Genomic DNA, 21,808 nt, shown 5'->3' on the forward strand with positions numbered 1-21,808 from the left:
AACCCTTACCCTAAAATTGGAAACTAAATACATACAAATTCAGCTTTTCAGAACTTCTCTGAGATGAGTGCACGCCCTCTTAGAATAAAGCCTTTTTGCCATGGCTGACATTTTCAGTGTGAGTAATTGGCATATGGCATAATTTAATGATGCCATATGCCATGAGAGGCTGGGGTTTACAGTGATTTTAGAACAGCTAGGGGCACTGTTAGGCACAACGTCAAGCGGCTTTTGTCAAACAGCTACTAAAACGGTTGCTAAACCAAGGACCGAATCAGCCGTTTTATAAATGTAGCATTTACCCTTATCTTCTATGTTTAAGTTGGGTTTTTTTTTCATGAATGAGCTGGGCTTAAAAATTAATACCATATGAGGAGCTGGAGCTACCTTATTTAAGTGGGGTTTCTTAGGCTGTACGAGCAATTGAGTAACTAAAAAAAACAACACTATATTAGAACATTTTTCCAATATAATGTAAGAAAACTTTTCGATTTAGTCCACTAATTTGTCAAACCAGAGCCAGTTGCTTTCAGTCACTATCATTATAACCAGGAGGCAAGAGATTTGTGAAATACAGTACAGAACTCTTTGCTGTACTAGATTGGGAAATGCCTGTCATTGTTTTAGCTGATAGGAAAAGCATTTAAAAAGATCAATATTGTGAAGTCCTTCTATAATAGTCAACACACTCCCATTTCCATTTATATCTGCTTTCCAAAGGCTAGCCTCGCCTGCCATCACCAAAAAGAGGGCAAAAAGGAAAATGTTCCAATGTCAAGCTTTGGCTGTCATTTCTTTCTAGTGATTGTTTTCCCAAAATCCTAAAACATTTACGAGAAGTAAAAACACAATAGTTATCCTTTCATTTTGTTCACAATGACAACACTGTAATTGGAATTGCTTATCAATAAAAGGCAGATAAAAAACACTAAACAAAATCCAGCTCAGGGCTGTTGCCGTTTGTTTCGGAATGTGTTCCGTTGAACTGCGGTGTCACAGTTGCACTCGCTGCGCTCTCTTCTTGACAGCCAGGGCGAGGCCTTGTTAGTTACAGTGAGTGAGGCTTGAGACTGGCTTTACCTAGGGCTTTCATTCACTTAAAAAAGTATAATATGTAACATTTCCGCAACTTCAAATATTGATGAGACCTATGATGAGACCTACGATGAGACCTATGTTACATATTTTGTTGAGTTGTGTACTGACATTATCCCAAATGTTGAAGCTGAGAGTCATCCGTTTTATTCAAGGCAACAGTGTGTTTCATTCATCATCTGTCAAAGGCGCCATATCCCCTTTACCCCAGCAAGATATTGCGGTAGCACTTTAGAATATCTGCAGCTTTGAAGTATTAATAAAGTAGTTGTAGTATAGACTGAATTCCTCATTCCTCCAGCATTGTTTAGAATTATACTAATTGGTAAACCATTCATAATCAGTTATACATTATTAAAAAATAAATATAATGAGAAAATGGTTAATGGATCATTTAAAAAGCATAAGTTGCTTATTTACAAACACTTAACCGCTTAATAATTCTGCAATTCATGATTAGTTCAGGTAGTTAAACACCATTAGTGAAGTGTTTTTATGTGAGCTCAACTAAACTGAGGGTGTCAATTGTTTGGGGTATGTGTGTACGTGTTCGTAGGTCGTTTGGCCAAGCAAATACCGAGACATGGGACCAAAACCCATATCCCTCCCTATGGAGCCCTCTTTTGCCACTATTTCCACGAAGGTAAGGTCAAGGCAGTGTCCAATTACAATTCTCCTTGCTACTCATAATTCACCAGAGCCTTTTTTTAACCCACGCTCAGGTTCTATGGTCATGACCCTATCTCTCTATGGGATTTCCGCTGTGAGGACACATTACCCTAATCTCAGTCTTCCCAGTTATCTTTCCCTAGTAATTTTCCGGAACTATTCAACTGACTTAAATGTATTAGGCCAACAAGAATTGAAATATCAACCAAAAAATATCTGAGTTGTCATAAAAATGTCAGTAATCCTCCATCCATCCAGCCAATATACTGAGTTTTCCACAAGATAGATAAAATGGCCACAATTATAATTTATTTATCCAGGTAGATAAAACCTGAGATTAAATTATATTTTACAAGGGTGACCCGGCCGAGAATGAGGCTGATCCCATTTCGATTAAAGTATTATGTAGGCACACAAAAAACGTAGACATAAAATGAAGTGCATCTTGGAGCAAGAATACATTATCATCTCTTCAGGATAACCAGCCAAATCTTTTTCCATCTGTGTGCCTCTTAAGGTTTTTCTTTGCTATCTTAAACATAACCAGCACACAAACAAATGGCTAAATTTCCTTTCTCTCACGTCGACCTTGTGAGCTCTAGTTTCCCAGAACCCCCCGAGAGTTGTCATCGAACAGAATCCCCCCCCCCCCCCCCCCGCAAGCCCCCCCCATTCATTTACCATGAATGACTAAAGGAGCAGAGGAAAGTGAAAAGATCTGTGGATTTTCTTTCTGAATGCAGTAAGAAGTAGGCTGAATTAAAAAAAAAACATCTGCACAGTGGTCTTATCAAATAAAATCAATCAAGAGTATCCAAAATGATACAAGATACAAGTCATGATACAAGTCAAACCATCAGCCAACATCAAGGCAAGTTAACGATTGATTCAGTGCTTAATGAGTTTTTGGAACAAGCTAAAAAGAGAGCAATAAATAAGAGTATTTTAAGTAAAGATCATAGACCCCTCATTTGAATTTACCCCTAACATCGAACGTTTAATGTGCAAAACAGTTGGTCAGTGTTAATCCTGACACCCACCAGATCCATGGAATGCGACAAATGCTACTCGAGGCACTGATTGTGATTTTCAGTTCCATTTGAATTTCCATCTGCCGACTTTGATGGCTCGTTGTCTTTGTTAGATTGTCATCCAAATGTGCCATCAGATTTTCCATTTAAAAACAGAGAGCATATGAGGGACAGCGGTGTAATAGCTCTGTATTATCAGGCTTGACTGCACTTCTGGGAGAGAGGTTCAAAGTTCAGGCCATACACACTGCAGTGGGCTTTTCATCTGCTAATGTGGTATTCAAAACATGAGATAAGCCCTTGGTTTATGCACAGTGCCCCCACACTCCCAACGAGGCTGCCTGTGGCCCAAGTTCACGTGTGTGTGTGTGTGTTTGTGTGTGTGTGTGTGTGTGTGTGTGTGTGTGTGTGTGTGTGTGTGTGTGTGTGTGTTTGTGTGTGGGTGGGTGCGTGCGTGTTTGTGTCTAAGTGTGTGTGTGTGTGTGTGTGTGTGTGTGTGTGTGTGTGTGTGTGTGTGTGTGTGTGTGCATTTGGTTGCATGATTATTGTACAATTGTATTTCATTTAGATGTGATATGTCACGATCACATATACAGGACATTATTCAAATGGTTTGCTTTCATACACATGTGATACTATACCTTAAAGGTGCCTATGAGATAACAAGCTTGGCTGCCCTCCCTACCTAGAAAAAAGGTATTGACCTTCATTTTCTCAAAATGAAATGTAGTGGCAATGATCTTCATGTAACGTTTTAAACATTGTTTATTTATGTTTTCCCAATTATTTTGTTTTGGAATTAATGTCTTTAATTTTGAAGTTTTGAAAATAGTAGTAGTTGTAAAGTTATCTGCTCACTTGATTTTGTTTTGACCGGTGATTGATTTTCAGTTAGAAAAGGCGATCAATTTTGACATTAAAAAGAAAACAAGAAAAATAGCAAATGGTCATTTGAAAGGTATTGTAATAGTAGAATGTTGAATTGTTATGATTATAGTAAAATTTGACTGCATTATGTGTAAAGTTTTGTTTAAGGTATAGTCTATCACCAAACAAGTAACACTAATTTAATCCATGTTGTTTTGTCTTTATGCACACACAGGCCTAAACGATTCTTGCTCTCTCGGAAATCAATTAAAATAATCTGATTCTGACAAGGATAACTCGGCCAACAAAATGTAGGTAATCATAGCATAGAATCAACCTTCAATTGGTAGTTTTAATCTTTTCTAGTATTGAAATGTAATAATGAAATAAAATGTAAGATGCTAGGAGAAATTTTCCACATTATTTATTATTCATTATGAAAGACTGAAGAAAAAACCCAACTATGACAGTAACTTTAACTAAACCTTATGAAACCTTTTTTTTTTATCTATATATAAACAGAATCCTTATAAGTAGCAAGTAGCAATCAAAAGGTAAATCTAAATATTTTTTTTAGTATATGCTTTTCAAGATCAACTGATGAGCAGCTAACTTCCTTAAACAAAACAATGGTTGGTTACCTCTCTCCCTTTTACTCCATTCAAAACATGGTAAACTTAATAGCAGAGACACTCTGGAAACACGTGGAGGAGGATGTGGAGCTTAGTGGAGACATTTGTTTTGGTTGGACCAAAAAAAAGTCATTTTTGGCAAGAGCCGACCTTTAACCTCCTTTTCCCAAAGCAACCTTAAAGTAGAACATAAGTCCAAAAGATCACGGTAGCAAACCAAGGGAAGAGGCAGAGTTTCAAACATAAGCCGATGTGAAAATCCAAAAAGAATAGTGTGGGAGAGCTGCAGCTCTCATGTAAGGCTGAAATTCAAGCCTGAAATTGGTATTGTTATACCAAAGGGAGGAGCGGAAGCATGACATAACAGGGTCAATACGTGTTGCTCATATGAGCTGGTGTTAGGATCAATGAGGTGTCTCTGAAATACAAAGCATTGGATAGCTGTACCAAACAAAGGATTCTGTTCAGTTTTGTTTTCATTTTATCAGCCAACTGTAGCCTGCAGTTGTAGTGTCTGAATTCTACCATTATAAGTAAAACTATTTGGGGAATTTTATTTTTATATTCATAGACAGCATAGACGGAGGTGGCACATTTTCGAAAGTTATATCATAGTTATGCTGTATTAAAATGTAACAACAAACTACTATGAAATAAAAAAACTTTCCTCTGGTAGCTAATACGTTCTCGCAACGCAGTGAGCTTCTAGTTCTAACAGTGGCTTATTGGACTGGCCTTGCTCGATTAAAAGCAAGAGCATATCGTTAGCCTCATTGCATAATTGCATAAAAAGCGCTCTGATTGGCTTAGGATATAGCCAATGAGGCACATTGAATCAGCAGAGTTAGAAGAGTAGTAAGGTTAGATATCATAATTTGGCAAAAATATGATTTAGGCAATTATGCTATGAGGCTAACGATATGCAACATACAGCCTTCAAGCCAACAGGCTGTTATATTGTCAATAAGCTACACACACAATCAGTTTATCCCAAATTCTTTTTTTTTACAAGATAACCCCAACGTGACAAAGACACCACTCCGACCCACATTTCCCCACAAATGGCAGAAAGGATGACGTCAGGAAGCACGCCCCGCCCCCTCATTATTTCTACCCTCTAGCACACATGCACACGCACACACACGCACACACAATCAATTATCTCCTTAATCCGCCGGTGGTGAAAAGGCAAATGGAAGAGTCCACCCACTCACAGGATGTACTGTGTGAGCCTGTGCAAACGGTCTCAATCGTATGGGATCAAACACAGTAAAACCATAGGGAAGGTAACACACACAGGCACAACTGTACGCACGTAACAAAATCTCATGTGGTTTATGCTATACAGGTATGTTTATCATAATGGAGTCATTTTCTATGTCTTCTTATTCTGGGAGAGATGGGGAAGGGGAGCCTATATCCCATCTGACTATGGGAGGCGAATTGGATGGAAGTGCAAACACACACACACACACACGCACACGCACACGCACACACAAACAGAAGTAGATAATACCTTGAGCAGACTCACAAACACACAGAGAGCAGTACCTCCTTGGGGATTGGTTGAGCTATGGGGTTGAACCCAGGTCTTTGAGGCAGCATAGGGCAACACACAGCATCCCCTCGAGTCAACCCCTGTTGACAGAGGAGAAAGCTCAATGGGGTTTCTTCAACAAACATGTGAAATATTTAAATCAGAGAGAGAAAGATAGAGAGAGCGATTTGAATTTCTTCATTGTGAGGCACAATGGGTGGAATATTTTCCACCCATAGTTGCTAGAAAGGTAAGTAAAACAATAAAATGGTAAGAAATTACAAATTTACACATACAATTAACCAAAGACTTAATAATTCTATATTATAATTCTACATGACCGTATACTTTTAGATTAGATTATTAATACACTGATAGGAAGATTGACTTCAAATGAAGTCCTGAAGCACTTTGACTGCGTGAAGGTCTGAGTGTTCTTTTTAAGAGCAAAGTCAAAGCTTTGTTCCTGCTAGGGTGAATAAAACGTCAGGGTGGCTTGCGTGCTTCATGTAACTGAATGACGACAGGAAAAAGGAACAAAACCAACAGATGCAGGTAGAAATCTATTGATGAGATATCATCCCTGAGGTTGACCAACCCTATGCATTCAATCAGAAAATTATGGGGTTTTTCATATTAATCAGTGAAGGGTAAACAATTAAATCATTTATTGCTGCTATAACAATGACATTGGAGTTTAAGAAGGATGAAAGGGTAATCATCACTGTGTGGAATGACCTTAAATTGGTTTAGAAATACCTGGCTGTAAACAGCACCACTCCAATGAACATAATGGAAACAGTGTCCAAACAGAAGATAGCAAATAACCTTTCAATTCTTGTAATATTTATGTTTTGTTGATATGTTGTGATTACTTTCTCATTGATAATCATTCTTATGGACACTGGACAAGTCATCTGTCTTCCAGATGCATGCAGATTAATGTATAAGCATATGGTGCTTGGAAAAAAAAGTTGTGTGCAGCTCAACGTGTAAATATATCAAGTTCCATCATGATACAAAGCAGCACCTAACCGTCTCAAAGCCAGATCCCCCGGAGAGACACTGACAGAGTTCTGCCTTTGATATATGTGCTTGTCGCTGCTCTAATGAGCACAATCCTCTTTGTGAGATGAAACACAAACAGCATGCACAAGGGGGTGGACTTATTAGTTGCACTGTTGGGTTCCTTTTTTTCCAGACTCCTCTTGGGTCATTATATTCTCATTCATATGCTCCTCACCTAGTTGTATCCTCTCTACCGCACCAAAGTCAGAGCAGAACAAAATCGTCATGTCCCTCTTAGGAAATGGTAAGTGGATAATTAATCTCGGATCCTGCAGTCCGACCACGTTATAGCAGAACTTCTGGGGGAAGACGACAGAGTCTGGGCCAGAAAACCAGGTCTGCAAGGGGCTGAGTTAGAACTTGTTTCCTTTCCTTTTACGGAGATATTCTACCTGAAAAACATCTGATGAAGCTTTCAGAAGGGGATTTTCAGAAGTCTATTTATAGTAGGTATTGATTTGAAACCTTTACAGACACTTATTTTCAGTTCACTACTGGTTGGGTTTGTGTTTGCCAATTACATGCTTACAGATCGCTGCCTCCAGCTACATGATTGATGCAGAACAAAAATATGAAGTGAAGAAAGTGAATCGCCCTGTTCATCCAGATTGGCAAAATAAATCTGATTTGTAAGACTACTGATATATAAAATGCAAATGTGGCCATGTTTTACAACAGATACATAAAACATTGGTTTGGACTAAACAAGCGTCCACGTCATAAAAATAAGAGAATTTGTCTTTAGTAGTGCTGACCCGAATTCTACGTTTTCTTGAAAAAACAGAGCTGCCTTGCTTTTCCAAATGATTAATATCTCAAAATCCCAAGAGGTGCTCTCATTCACTTGAGAGCTTGATTTCATGGAAGCAATCATGTCCCACCTGCTTAATTTAATCCAGTTTTATTTTGCGCTGTGTTTGAGACATTGGGTGATAGCCTTGTGTCTTGAGGTATTAAACATATGTTATTAGAACTAGGCTAGAATGATCTTTATTGGCATATACTATGGTACAATGACATTTTGTCTTTTGAAAACAAAAATTAGAAGTTACGAACAAATACAACAAGCAGTTGTTTAAAAAGTCACTAGTTAGAAAATAAACAAGTTAATCGAAAATAAAAGTCATTTTATAGGAATACCTATTTACAGAGGTATGAATGTTTACCCAGCATCCACAGGCGAGAGATACTCTGAGGATTGCATGTAGGCCTATCTAGTAAAAAAAAAAAAAAAAAAAAAATCCTCTACGTAATCTCAGAATTCTGTGACAATAATCGAAAAGTTAATTCGGAAAGACTTAAGTGGTTTGTTTTTGGCGACAAATTAACATTCGTGACTTGTGATCTCTTAAATTGACAAACATCATCAGAGCAATTATTTGTCACTCGCCATTGATTAACGTCACCATCCATCTTTTTTCAGAAATGTGCCGGATGCGGCACGGCTTGAGCACGCCCCTTCCAGGTATAAAATAAATAAAATATATGGTATCAAATATTGTATCAAATTTTATCAAATATATATGACGTGATTTGATATATATCTATAAAAAAAAAAAAACTCGGTTGAGAAATGTAGACGTTAAAATGCTTTTTATGCGCCGTAAACGTCCTAATTTGATACCCGGCCAGTTTTAGCCTCTCAAATATGGTTGCCAAATTGACGAATCGAAGCAACTTGTCGACACAATGCGGCATCTATGTTTACAGGCAGTGTTGTGCCTGAACGCGTTCATAGAACGATAGTTCATGAACTCGTTCATATTTTGGGCGAACGTGAACTGTACTGTATTACTGCCTGATGAACGTTACTGTGAACTCGTTCATTCTGGTGTCTGTGAACGGCACGCTCACTTGGTATAACTTCGTTCAATATGGGGGTTATTTGTTTATCAACACGGCGGATGCGCGCGCAGATCACCGTATTGTTTGACCGGTTGCCATGGTAATCTCCGTGTGGTTAATTTGCAGTTGCGATGTTGCCAGCTTACTGTTACATTAAACTGTAATCAGAAAAGGCTGAAGAGAAGGTTATATGCTATAGACCCTATAGCATCTGTCGTATAAAGGCTGGGACGAATTTCACATTATAAATATGTACACTATATTTTGAAAGTATAGACCGGCGCGATTCCCATTGAAACGAATGGCGCGGTGATTATTCTTCAAAAAGAGAGCTGTTAAATTGTGGAAAATTTATTGAACTGTAATCAAACAACGCGGTTATATGCTATAGACCCTAGAGTATTTGTGGTATAAAGGCTGAGACGAATTTCGAATTATAAATATGTACAATCCATAACGTTAGCTCTCTGGCTCATAGTTCAGCGGACTAGAATACCTCCTAGAATCATTGCTTGTTGGCCGTAAACGGTAAGGGGGGCTGTTCACGTTTGGTTGTAGTCTTTTCGCTCGGTTCTCCGTCTCATCAGTAGGGCTAGAACTGAGCGAAAAGACTACAACCAAACGTGAACAGCCCCCCTCTCCGTTTCCGGCCAACGAGCAATGAGTCTTCCAACAGAAATCAATGGGATTTACAAAATGCGCTAAATGTTCAATACAACACGATATAATCTGTATTTCGCTTCGATACTTGATTCAACCACTCTATTTCATCCTAGACAAACCACAAAGGGGGCTCAATGTTCAAAATACCGGAAAAAACGAATAGCTCACAGCAACATATTGAAAAAAAGAAGTATGAACTAGTTCATTTTTTGGAACTGTGAACTTAGTTAAATAGTAGTAAAATTTGTGAACTGAACTTTGAACTAGTTCACGTAGAAAGTGAACTGTCCCAACACTGTTTACAGGTCTATAGACCTCATCCTCCTCACTTATATTCGTGTATTCTGTTCGGCCACATATGTATTTGCGATCCTCCCACGTGATTGATACGCGCCATGGTCGCAGGTGTGCAAGGCCTATCCCACGTCTGTGCGTGTTTCACTTTGATTGCGTATCAAAAATGTCGAACCCGTGACGCAGGGAAAATGTTTTCCGGATTAAATGTCTCAATTCACGGGGACTCAAACACAGACTCCCAGAGGCTTGTAGAACTCGCTCACTGGCCAATCAAAGTAAGCATCATCATAGTTCTGGGTGCGATGATCACCTTGGGAAATGTTGCTGTTCTCATGGTCATTTCCTCATCCGTGTCTGGCTGGTCAAGAAACTCTCGTTATTTTCTCTTGTCCCTTACGGGTGCAGATTCAGCATTTGGTATTGTTGTTATGCCATTGAACCTCTGGGTGAGTCTTGTGAAGGACTACCGCCAAGGTCCCGATGTTCTCTGTCACGTCGTGGCCTTTTGCAACGCCACAGTCTACTCGACATGCATGTATACACTGGCCATGATAAGTCTAGAGAGGTATATTGCCGTTTTGTATCCGCTCAAATACTCTTCTCTAATGACAAGGAAAAGATCACTGATGTTGATTGCTTTCTCTTGGTTCTTTCCGCCGTTTTTACTACTCCCGGTGTCATTTCCCGGTGGGATCATTGAAGTTCATTTTTCGACGGCGTCCCTAGTCTGCAATCCAACCTACTCCACAAACGTTGGCTACTCCATGTCTTTGACATGTTTTATCTTTTTCCCATGCTCTATCATCATGACGTACACAAATTTGCATCTGTGGTGTGCTGCTAAGAGACAGAGAAAGAAATTGCGCAAATATGATCAAAACTGTCGCAAGAGATCTGATGTGGCATCCAGAGTGCTGGTCCCTGTGATGGCGGTGTATTACACGTGTTGGGCTCCCTGCATGGCAGCAATGATCTACAATGGTAAGCAGAACCAATTAATGAATGTGTCCCTTAAGTCTTCAAGGGATACTTGTCTATTTACCTTTTTTGTATAAATATTTTGATGTCTTATCTAAATGTATCCCTAGAATATAGTGTAGGTCCCTTATTTAAGTTAAGTAGTCCTTTATTATGATATAAACGATCACATGCACAGGAACAAGATTTACTGAATTGTTATCCTGTTCAGTTTTCCTTATTCCAGTGTTAAAGGATTTGAAGGCACCTCCAAATCCCAAACAACAGTTTATACAGACACCACTGCTTGTTGGAACCAAAACTTAAGTAAAATGTGTAGTTTGTAAAATGAAGGGGCATCTAGCAGAACAGACTTGGCAGGTGTAGGCCTACTCCGGGGTAATCCTGTCTGTTGCATTCTGCAACCTCACCATTAGATGCAACTCAATCCTGCACACCGCATCTTTAATAAAGTTTCAAATGTTATTTTCCTTTAGTATTTTATTTTTTGGCTCTACAGCCGGATCGCTATGATTGAAGGTGTATTGATAACATTCTTTCATTCTCCATTCCTTAATTCCTATCCTTTCCAAAACTAAATTCCCATCCCCTACATAATACAATAAAAATTCTATTTAATTTTTTTTAATGAATCCAAAACTGTTTTTAAACGTTACTTTTCGAACACACAGTTTTGTTATTATAAATGCAATCATTTATCATGTCCTGTTGCCTGCTAGCTAATTGTTGGGATGTAATGGGTTCATTGGCTAGCCAGACATATGAGGCCTGCTCTGATGCACCTGTTCCAACCAATTGTCTGTGGGAAGGCCATATTATGAGTTGACACTGTTGTTTCCTTCCATCCATAGCCGTCTCGGGTAACAGCGTACCAGAGTGGCTAGAGTTTGTTGTGGTATGGCTGCCCACCTCCAATGGTTTTCTCAACTGCATCTTCTACTTTTGGATAAACCGCAGCTTCCGTAGGAAATTCCACCTGGTCTTTCAACAGCTAATACTGGCCCTGTGTCCGACGCTAGCCAAGGCTTTTGGATGGTCGGCATATCCACAAACAATGTTTGTGTCAGGAATGTGGGATAACAACAACAGTGTTTACGAGCGCTCGTCCAGCATGTCCTCTACTTGCACCATGATGACACTTGCTGAGGATGTAGGACACACCTAGCAACACACACACACACACACACACACACACACACACACACACACACACACACACACACACCGCATAAGTCTTTTTTTATACGTTCATTTGTGGTCGATCAGATAACCACCAGGTGGAAAACTATGGTTTACAGGTACACATTTGCAATGAAGAATATGAACAGCTTCATACTATCCGATGTGAAGACAAAGCTTTACCATATCCATCAATGTCACACATCAAATTAAATTTATTTTCTTTGTAGTTTCTTTTCTTTTCTTTTCTTTTTTAAATCAATCGTAACAACTGTTGAGCAGGAGGCATAGACAGTGAGTTTTATATGTTATGTTTTACCAATGCACAGTGTTATCAAGATTCTATGCACTGTTAAGGTAGGCTTTTAAGACACATTTTAGTCTTCGTTTTAGATAAACTATCTTTATTTAAATCGTCCCTGCTCAATCATTTCTCTTATGACCTATGTATGTAGGCACCTACTCAATGTTTTAATATTGTTGGGCATTTCCTTTTTTATGCTTGTGCCTTGTGTAAAAGTTATCACTAAATTGATTTAAAAATAATGATATTCAATGGGAATTCATGAAGCTAAAATGTATATTTATCCTAAACATGCATGAAATACATTTAGTCATTAACTTCATTCCGAGATACTACTTCATCAATTTTAAAAGTGTGAGGCAGTCTACCTGTTCATACATTCAAGCTTTGTCGTTCAAAGACCTTGACATATAACATCTGTGGCAACCTTTTAAGGCAATGCATAACACTTTAATCAAAATGGGAAATGTAATTAGCAGTTAATAGAGAAAGGTCACCCACTATGTGCCTGTAAGAGATAACCTTATGTTGGGGTAATTTCTCAGGCCGAAGCTCATGATTTGCAAATGTTAAGCCTATAATCTGTCTGGTGTTACGTTATGTTATGACATCAATTGGCTAGTGGCTGGCTTAGTTTTTTTTTGTTATGGTAAAATCTGGTTTAGATCTTGTGTACATAGGCATTATTTTTTGGCAACGTCACTTATGGAGTTGCATTGTTTGCCATTTACCTGGACAGAAAAGATGCTAATGTTTTATTCAAAATTTTAGTTATGTATGTGTAAGCTAAGCCAAGTGTAAAAGCTGGCATATAGTATTCTGCACCTTTTGCACTTCTAAAAACTGTATTGAGTATATTTACATATGCAAATTTTACTAAATCATATTAAATAGAAATTCTGTAAATTAATTACTTGTATATAATGAAAAAAAAATTAAAGTATACTTTTGACATGTGCCTAATTATGAACTATTTGAAATAAAGCTTTTTGCAAATATACCTTAATTTAGAATCATTTTCAGACCAGATAAGGAAGGCAGCGGCTTTGGATCTCTAGTATTGGAATGTGTTCATTGCCGGTACTGTATGACAATATCAGGGTTATGAAAGTGTACTAGCGGAAAGTTAACTTTTAGTTCAATAGCCTGTACGAACATCACTGTTTACTAAAGAAAGCACACAGTTTCCTCGACTTTAACCTCTACGATTAACAGGATTGGTGTGAGCCCCATCCTTGGCCCTCTAGCCAGTTAAAGTGTGGTCTTTAACTGGCAAAAAAACAGCATGGCTGTTGTGGCCCCTCTAATACCCTGTATGAACCATCAATTTTATTATCAATTTATTCTTAATTTAAACCTCCCCCCCTCCCCATGGAGTCTCTCAATATCACAAGGCTGTGCTCAATCAATAAAAAATGTATGTGCCATGTGTAACCATCCACAGACTTGTTAGCTACCAGCTTTATTTTATCCTAGAGCATCAGTGATGCTCTAGGATAAGTGATTTTCCATGTGGTTGAGGTTTTCAGTAAGGTCTCCCAGGACACTGAAGTGTTGTGCATTAGAAGCCTAAAGTGTCCTTGAGATGACCTGTCGATGTGGCTGTCCAAACGAGCAGTGATGCCTGACTTTAGGATAACAGAAACATGGTATGCTTTGTTAATCTTTAATTCAATCAATAGCAAAGCTGTCTAAGCTGATATAAATAGAGGAAAAATTGGTGCATATATTGGATAATTTCAACTCCTTTCATTGGGTCAGGTTTCAGGAAATATGAGATGGCTTATTCTAACTACAATAGTCATTGCATTAAATTGACATTTTTATTTCCTGTTATTTAAACATTACTGTTGAAACATGACAACATGTCAGATTGTTGCAAATATTCCACTCACTAACTCACACAGCCAGTTTCCCTTAAGATGGCCCATACCATGATCTTTATGGAAGCCCTTTTTAAAGAAAAGTGCTTGCACCAGAACTAGCATAAATTATACAAACACACTCTATCTCTGTTTAGGAGTTATCAGTATCCCACACAAACACTTTTTCTTTTGTGAGCATAATTTATTCTCTGTCGTGTGAAGGCATTGTTTGTTAATGAGCTCTGGTGGAAGAACCCGGGAGATATACAATGTTGAATTACTTGATGAATGCATTGGAGTGGGTGCAGATGAGCAATGTGGATAATATGTTTAACCATTTTAATAAATACAAAAAAGACATGGGATGACGTTGAGGTTTTGCTGCCACCTTGTGTATTGTTTTATTAACAACAGGAGAGTTTTCCTTCCCTCTCTACCCTTATATGAGATTGTAGATCTATACTCAATATGCATATCTGAAAATAACTTGAGAATTGTTACTTTTGAGATCTGACTTAATGATGACAGCCGGGTAATGCTAATCCAAAACATTGTCCCTCCAACTATAACTTTTAAGTAGAAATGTGTTGAATAGGTCTACTATAGTGTGTTATGAACATTGTTCCTTCTAGCTTGTATATATATTGCATTTGTACTGAAGGATTTACCTGTACCACTAACAGCAGCCTATACATGCCACCAAAATTCACCACCTACTGCACTTGTATGATGCTCATGTAACCAGGGTGAAACGACGTGTTTTAGTTTTGTTGAAATGTCACCAAATGCTGATTAAAATGAAGCCAGTATGTGTTTAAGTTATGTTCAAGGTACCTTTTTGTAACCTGTTCTAACTCCTATGTTAATGTGTTTATTATACCTGTACTGTCGCTTTAAGAAAAGTCCGTGTTTAGTGACGTATATGCAGCGCAAAGCTCAGAATGCTGTTATCTATCTGAGTGGAGGTATGTTGTATTTGTCCTCATATTTGAGCATGTAAATCGTTTTGTAGACAATGAAAATGTTTAATGTGTAACTTAATGTGTTAGGAATTAAGTATGTGAACATGCTACAGCGCTGTTACATCAATTAATGCTTTGCAAATGCACTTTTTGTGAGTTTTATTGTGTACATGTGCGTCTGAGTACTACAGGGTTTCCCCGTGTGTTTGTTTGCTAGGAGGGAATGTGGTCCTGTTTACGACCGTTTACATGCAGTGACATGTTTTCTTTGGCTCATGCAGGTATGAATGTTTTATCTGTTTTGTGTATATTATCTATGCTGGTCATGTTTATGTTTGTGGGAGTGCAGTCAATTGCATTCATTATGCTATTTTGTTTATTTTCATGTTATTATATATTGTCAGAATGCTGTTATCTATCTGAGTGGAGTAGGGAATGTGGTCCTGTTTACGACCGTTTACATGCAGATATCAATTAATGAGAAAAGCCATCCTCCATTGTTGTCCAGCCGTCCTTCCACCCATCCAGCGCATTCACCCCGAACACAACGCAGGCCATTATATCCGTTAACGGATGTGCGCCCATTCATGAACAGTAGCAGTGCGGGCACACCTGTTACACTCAGGTCTTGCCAACATGTCAGACTGCAGTCAGCTCATTCCTTCCGTTCCTGCCTGTATGAGGGTTCGCCCTCAGCTTAACCGGGCTCGGCTGCCAACCTCTGTCGTCTCCTTGTCAGAGTTTGGCTGCCACGTCTAGAACATCGGGTGCTGCCATGTCTAGAAGACCAAGCAGACCACCTTCCACCGACAGGACAGAGGCCACTATAAACCATTGAGAAGAGGCTCCTAAACTAACTCAGTGGTTCCTTAAGGTGTTTGCACACCGCCGCGCGGTAACCGCCCTTATAACCGCCTCGCTGCCGGAGGGTTCAGCGCGGCGGTGTGAAGGGCCAGGCGTTTTCAAAAGTTGCTGCTGCTGCCGAAAGTTTCAACGCAGGGAAAGTTGAGCGGTAGGGCAAAATCTGTGCGTGTTCATGTGGGCGGCAACCGCTTCCTGGTTTTCTGCCGCTTTTGTAACTGCCTCCCCTCTGCCGCCCTTCCCTCATTAAAATGAATGGAGGCGGCGAGTTGCCGCGCGGCGGTGTGAAAGCAGCTTAAGGCTCAAACTCGTCCCGCCACGGATGGGCGGAAGGCACAAGCCGCGGTTGCTCTCATCACTTAGGGCAGAGAGAGGCACCATTGCACCTCTCCTACCCATAGCACTTTTCACTATCACTCCGTTGCCAAAGAGGAAAGGCAAACTCTGTCCTCCACCCACAGTCCTTCACCCTGGTCAATCAAGCATGCTCACATATACTCTAGCTCTCATGGAGCAAAAGTCTGGCAAATGGCTCCAATTCCATGTTCACCACATTCAGAGCCCCTTTCTCATAGAAAGGGAATTAAAAGATTACTGTAATCCATGCCAAGTGCCGAGGATGCAGTATAAAAAACGACATCCCTGGTTCAATCCATGCTCGGACCTCGACTCGAGAGGACAGTTGAGGTCTTCCTAAAGGTGACATATTATACCACTGAAAATCTGCGTCTTCTGACATCACCAGTGGGCGTGCCCACCTAGATGTTTGCTGGATAAATCAGCAACGTTTGTTTCAGTCCACTGGGTAGGCTGGTAGACTGATCTATCCAGCACACATCTAGGTGGATACGCCAAGTAGTGATGTCAGAAGATGCAGGTTTTCAAAACGGCTTGTAACTGCTAATCACACTCACACCTGGTGGTATAATATGTCCCCTTTAAGTTTCTACCAGAGCCATTTAGAGAGGCACTAAATTCTGAACCGCTGTTCCTGGAGAACCTTGAGGAATCTCAGCCCTCTGGGGGGGGGGGGGGGGGGGGGGTATGGAGGGAGGAGCTCCTTGTAGCTTCTGTTCTCAATGGTCTTTCTTATGTGTTCCATGATTAGATCGCTATGCGTCTTCCGGGAACACAATTGGCCTTGTGCTCTTCTCATTCAGATGAATATCAGACTATATACATTGATTTTGAACTGTTGGCAGTTACAATTTGGGGAGGATTTCTAGACAAATAAATGAGTTTATGACATGGTAATTGATGTTCGGTTCATGAGCACAGCCAGGTAGTGTTGTTATAGGCATTGCTTAGTTTGTCACCGGATGGGTTGATAACCAAGATATGTGAGGCAGATGCACCACACTATTTTCTTTCACTTTTTTTTAGTTTTTAAGTTACTGACCTGAAGTCATATATTTTTTTCTTTATTGCTTTGATGTTAATGTCCATTCATTTATATTTGGGTCCAAAGAACTTTCTGAACATCCTAACCACACTATAAAACGCTTTGCAGGATTTAGTGGCATCTAGCGGTGAGGCTGCAGATTGCATCATCATTGCAAAACTCCGCCCCATACTCACTCTCCCCGATTCCGAAAAACTTGTCCACGCCTTTGTCTCCTCCAGGCTGGACAACTGCAACGCACTCCTCATCAGGATCCCCAGCAAGAACATCCAGCGGCTGCAGTACATCCAGAATTGTTCTGCCAGGATCCTGATTGGGGTGCGGAAGTACCACCACATCACACCCATCCTCAAATCCCTCCACTGGCTTCCTGTCCAGTACTGGGTCGAATTCAAGATCTCCCTTCTGTCCCACCAGTGCCTCCACGGCACTGCCCCCCGTTACCTCAAAGAACTCATCACCCCCCATTCCTCCTCACACCATCTCCGCTCTGGACAGGCCAACCTCCTCCAGCTCCCGAGGACAAGGCTCCGAATTATGGGCGATCGCGCCTTCTGCTGAGCTGCACCCAGTCTGTGGAAAGCTCTCCTTGACCATCTAAGGGCCCCACAGACTTTGGATTCTTTTAAAAAAAGGCCTAAAAACCCATCTTTTTAGAAAACCTTTGGCTAAACTGCTATTTTAAATTATTATTTTTTTCTGTTATTTTTCTTTTTAATCTAGTTAGTCTTTTATGTTGTATTTATCTTTTAATGTGCATTGTAGCACTTTGAGGTCATTAAGTTGATGAATACTCAGAATCTCTCTCCTCTGCTGTTTCTCACTCCTATCCTGATTTGATGATGTGAACATATTACTGGCGTAGCTATTAATGTCTATCTCATAATTTCCTTGATATTGACTTTTGTCTGACTTTACCATATTATACATTGGCATGCAATTTGAGGTTTCACTGCAAGTACTGCATGTGATAACATTTCTGAATGAAGAATGTACGTTTTCCATCACCTATCTTTCGGATAATAAACTAGCAATCCGGCAAGAGTGAGTCCCCCGTAAAAAATACTTTAATTTCTATTTATTATGATTAATTCTTTAACATTTTTTAAAAGGTGTTGAATAATATGGTTGGTAAACCAAGAGCATTGTCTTGTTACGTATGTATTCTGGAATAAATACCAAGTGCAAGACTGGTGAAAGAGGAGGAATGTACAATCCCCCCATCCATAAATTGCATGGTATTTAACTAAGATTACTGTAGATAAACGTACCATGGTTTCTGAGATTATAGAAAACTTTGGACTGGAGGTTAAAGTCCACAGCAGTGTTGTCAATGTCACTTTTTCAGAAGTCACAACCTATAAGACTAAATCACTTAAGTGAACATTGCATATTGTTTTTGTGACAAAAAAAATCTGCGCAAAATTAAGACACCAAAGGATCCATTTAAAAATGCCCACTTCATGGAGAAAAGTGAATATCTTTCAACAAACGTCCTTATAACACATAATTCTGTCCACATGCAATGTTTTCAATGCATGGCATGCAACTGGTCTACATTCCTATTTCAAAGATGAGTGAATGCCTTCCTGCAGTGTTCCTAATTCTGTTTATGTTAAAACAGAGAGTAAAATATCTGTAGATTCCATAATATGAGACCAAGCATGCTTCAAGATCAACTTTAAAGTTGGACTGTATAGAAATGAACATTGTAACCATGGATGGCATGCTCCCATAATGATGAAATGAACGGATTAGAACTCCATATTACGACTAGCTTTATACAAGTAGTCTATAGAACATAACCTAGAATATGCAAATGAAATTCAAATGAATGTCATGACAAATGAAAATCTGAACACCATGGAGCTAAATGTTAGCTTCATAGTTTTGTCGCATATTTATATTTTTTAAACTTGCACATAACTACAGCTGATGTGATAGAAAAATGCATTTAATTATTCACCAAATAAATACCTTGATACATAACATTTAGAGATGTCTACATATGCGGAAGGCAGGTTATGGTATAAATTATTAAATTATCAATGACATTGTTAAATCATTAGATCTCCAAATATACATCAATACACCTGATATACAACAAACGATAAAATGGTTGTGTACTTCTAAACCATAATGCATTAAAAGTTAACGGAAATTTGCACCAGAACAACGCTTTCGAAGAATAGATTACTCATTAACTCAATTACAAAGTAACATTAGTTGTTAATATATACGCTCAATGACAACCATATGTACACCTTTCTGGGTGGGATCCATCGCCAGTCACACTGCAAATCAGCAGGTCCAATACATCCTTATAGTGCTCCAGTGAAATGAGATCTGGAGACTGCAGAGGCACTAGCGTACACTGAACTCATGTTTAAAAACTCTGACAAGTCACAAAAGTAATGTATCCATTCCCTAGAGTCGTATGCATGAAAATCACATCAGTAGTTTAAGATAATCAAACCACCGAACACGTCACATTTGTCTTTTGTATCATGGATCTCCAACAAATGAATCCAAAAAAACATGACAAGCATGCTTTTATGCATTGAGTTGCGGTCACATGATTAGCAGAATAGATATTTGCATTAACAAGCAGGTTTTCCCAATAGTGGCAACTGACTGAACAGAAGATTGCAAAATAAATGATTCAAACCAGTTTTTACATGTGGTTGCATTTGCATCAATAAGCTGCTGTTTATCATCCACATTAAGCAGAGTCTGTATATAGCACTGTTAAAAAAGAAAAGAAAAAAGCATGTGACCGTGAAATAGCATTATAGCATTTTGTCGAAACACATGACAATGGTTATGTTTATGGAGCCTAACCAAAAGGCATAATGGAAATACAGTTTCATGGACATACAATTTTAAAAGCCTTCCCTCAGCTGTCCATTTTGAGTTTTCTGAAGAGCAGGAGCGGTAAGGATGCCTCCCCTTTCTCTGTACAAAAGACTGACATAAATGTGTGCATTCAACACAAGGAGGTTTTGGTCCAACATGCCATGGCCTCCAGACGAACAGAAGGTGCTAAATTCCTGAAATCAAGAGGACTTGTGCTCCAGCATATAGTAACGATACACAAGACCCACAGCAAGTGCAGCAACAGCTGGAATCATCCATGTTGTCCATGAGCTGGAAAAAAAAAGTAAAACAACAGAAATCAGATAAAAGTATATACAATGGCAACCATAATACCTTTTAATGTTGCATTCTCATTCATTAACTGACCTTGACTCTCCAGAAGTACTGACATAGATCTCCTAGTGGGGAGAATACAAATAGACTTATCAACATGTGTCATGAAGAATGGTTTTGGTTTTTACAATGTATTGTTTCGGATATACAGAGAAGTGGATGTTTACAGTGTTTAATGAATGTGCATCTCATGTAGCTTACCTTCGAGTTATTTTTCCCCCTGTCGTCCTAGAGGAAGAATTCAAAATAAAATCAATATTGTTGAATTACCCAGCTGTAACACAAACCAGCAATATACAACTGAATGAATGGCAAAAACATTCTTCCCATTACATATAAATAAATATGACAACAAAACAAATCTGTTCTGTAAAATGGTTGCTGACATGTAGAAATGTAGCCATTTAATTAATTGCTTCAATCTGCTTGGTTCCTTTCATGGCATATGCCATTTCTTGGTTACAGACAGCACACCAACGTGAATTATTCCAAGGCTCAAAGCAATAACTTACCATATGAAGCTCCCCAATGAAGTACTGCAAAAGAATCTCTCTCGCATCTATAGAGTGACCCACATCCTCGAAGCTCTCCGTTGCATCGGCGCCGGCCTGTTCTAGCAACACCTCCTCGCCTCCAGGATGCTAGATAGTTATTAGAAACATTGCTCTTAACTGGTTTTCCAACGCTAACCAATTGATAGAAAATAGTTACGTTGAACAATGTTATTAAAAAAGGGTACGCTATTAGATGGCAGTTTTCCCTGGGGGTCTTATTATTAGTGGCACTGTTTAAGCTAGCAAACGTGTCTAAATCAACACAAAACACGTCTTACCTCCTCTAGGAAACTTGAAACGTCGTAGACTTTATCGTGAATGATAAGCCAAGTGTCTTTGCTCGTATTGTGCGCTGTTATTTCTTCCAGTGTGTAATATTTTACACAGTTATCCAACGTTTCTGTAACATCTTCCGTGTTGGAGTTCTTGATTACCTCACCCATTCTGAAGTTGCAGTGTATCGTTAAGAGTATGCTAGTATTAGCCTGGAAATAAAAACCGACGTCTCTGTCTACCTTACGAAGCGTTAGCGTTACCAAAATAGTTATGAGAGGTCAAGAAAGATGCACTGCTACAAATGCCTTCCGTCAGCTACAGAAACGCGATTTATAAACTAATAGTCTTCGAATTACTATGCTACACTGCCAACAATTGAGCCGACTGCACACAGACGGGTGGGAGACGAATAGGGTTCGTGTGTTTCTTAACCAATCAAACAAACTAATGTTATTATACCTTGACCAATGGGACTCAGCTGCCTGGGGAGGTAACCAATCAGAAGCTTTTCGA

General features: G+C 39.2%; 2 protein-coding genes across 2 annotated transcripts; one reads left to right on the forward strand and one right to left on the reverse strand.

Annotated features, from left to right (window-relative positions):
- Window positions 1-9,892: 9,892 nt before the first annotated feature.
- Window positions 9,893-11,847, forward strand: LOC307075804 (adenosine receptor A2b; the record flags this gene model as incomplete). The annotated part of the gene is made up of 2 exons (XM_079736497.1): window positions 9,893-10,685; window positions 11,534-11,847. The coding sequence occupies 2 exons, from the start codon at window positions 9,893-9,895 to the stop codon at window positions 11,845-11,847; spliced, it is 1,107 nt and encodes a 368-aa protein (XP_079592623.1).
- A 7,270-nt stretch (window positions 11,848-19,117) lies between these two features.
- cyb5b (cytochrome b5 type B) lies at window positions 19,118-21,677 on the reverse strand. Its single transcript, XM_079736874.1, has 5 exons — window positions 21,298-21,677; window positions 20,978-21,106; window positions 20,667-20,693; window positions 20,499-20,530; window positions 19,118-20,402 (listed from the first exon to the last, which is right to left on the reverse strand). The coding sequence occupies exons 1-5, from the start codon at window positions 21,460-21,462 to the stop codon at window positions 20,312-20,314; spliced, it is 444 nt and encodes a 147-aa protein (XP_079593000.1). The 5' UTR covers window positions 21,463-21,677; the 3' UTR covers window positions 19,118-20,311.
- Window positions 21,678-21,808: the final 131 nt, after the last annotated feature.

The sequence above is a fragment of the Pollachius pollachius genome (genome assembly GCF_949987615.1).
Source record: "Pollachius pollachius genome assembly, chromosome: 5".
NCBI lineage: Eukaryota > Metazoa > Chordata > Actinopteri > Gadiformes > Gadidae > Pollachius > Pollachius pollachius.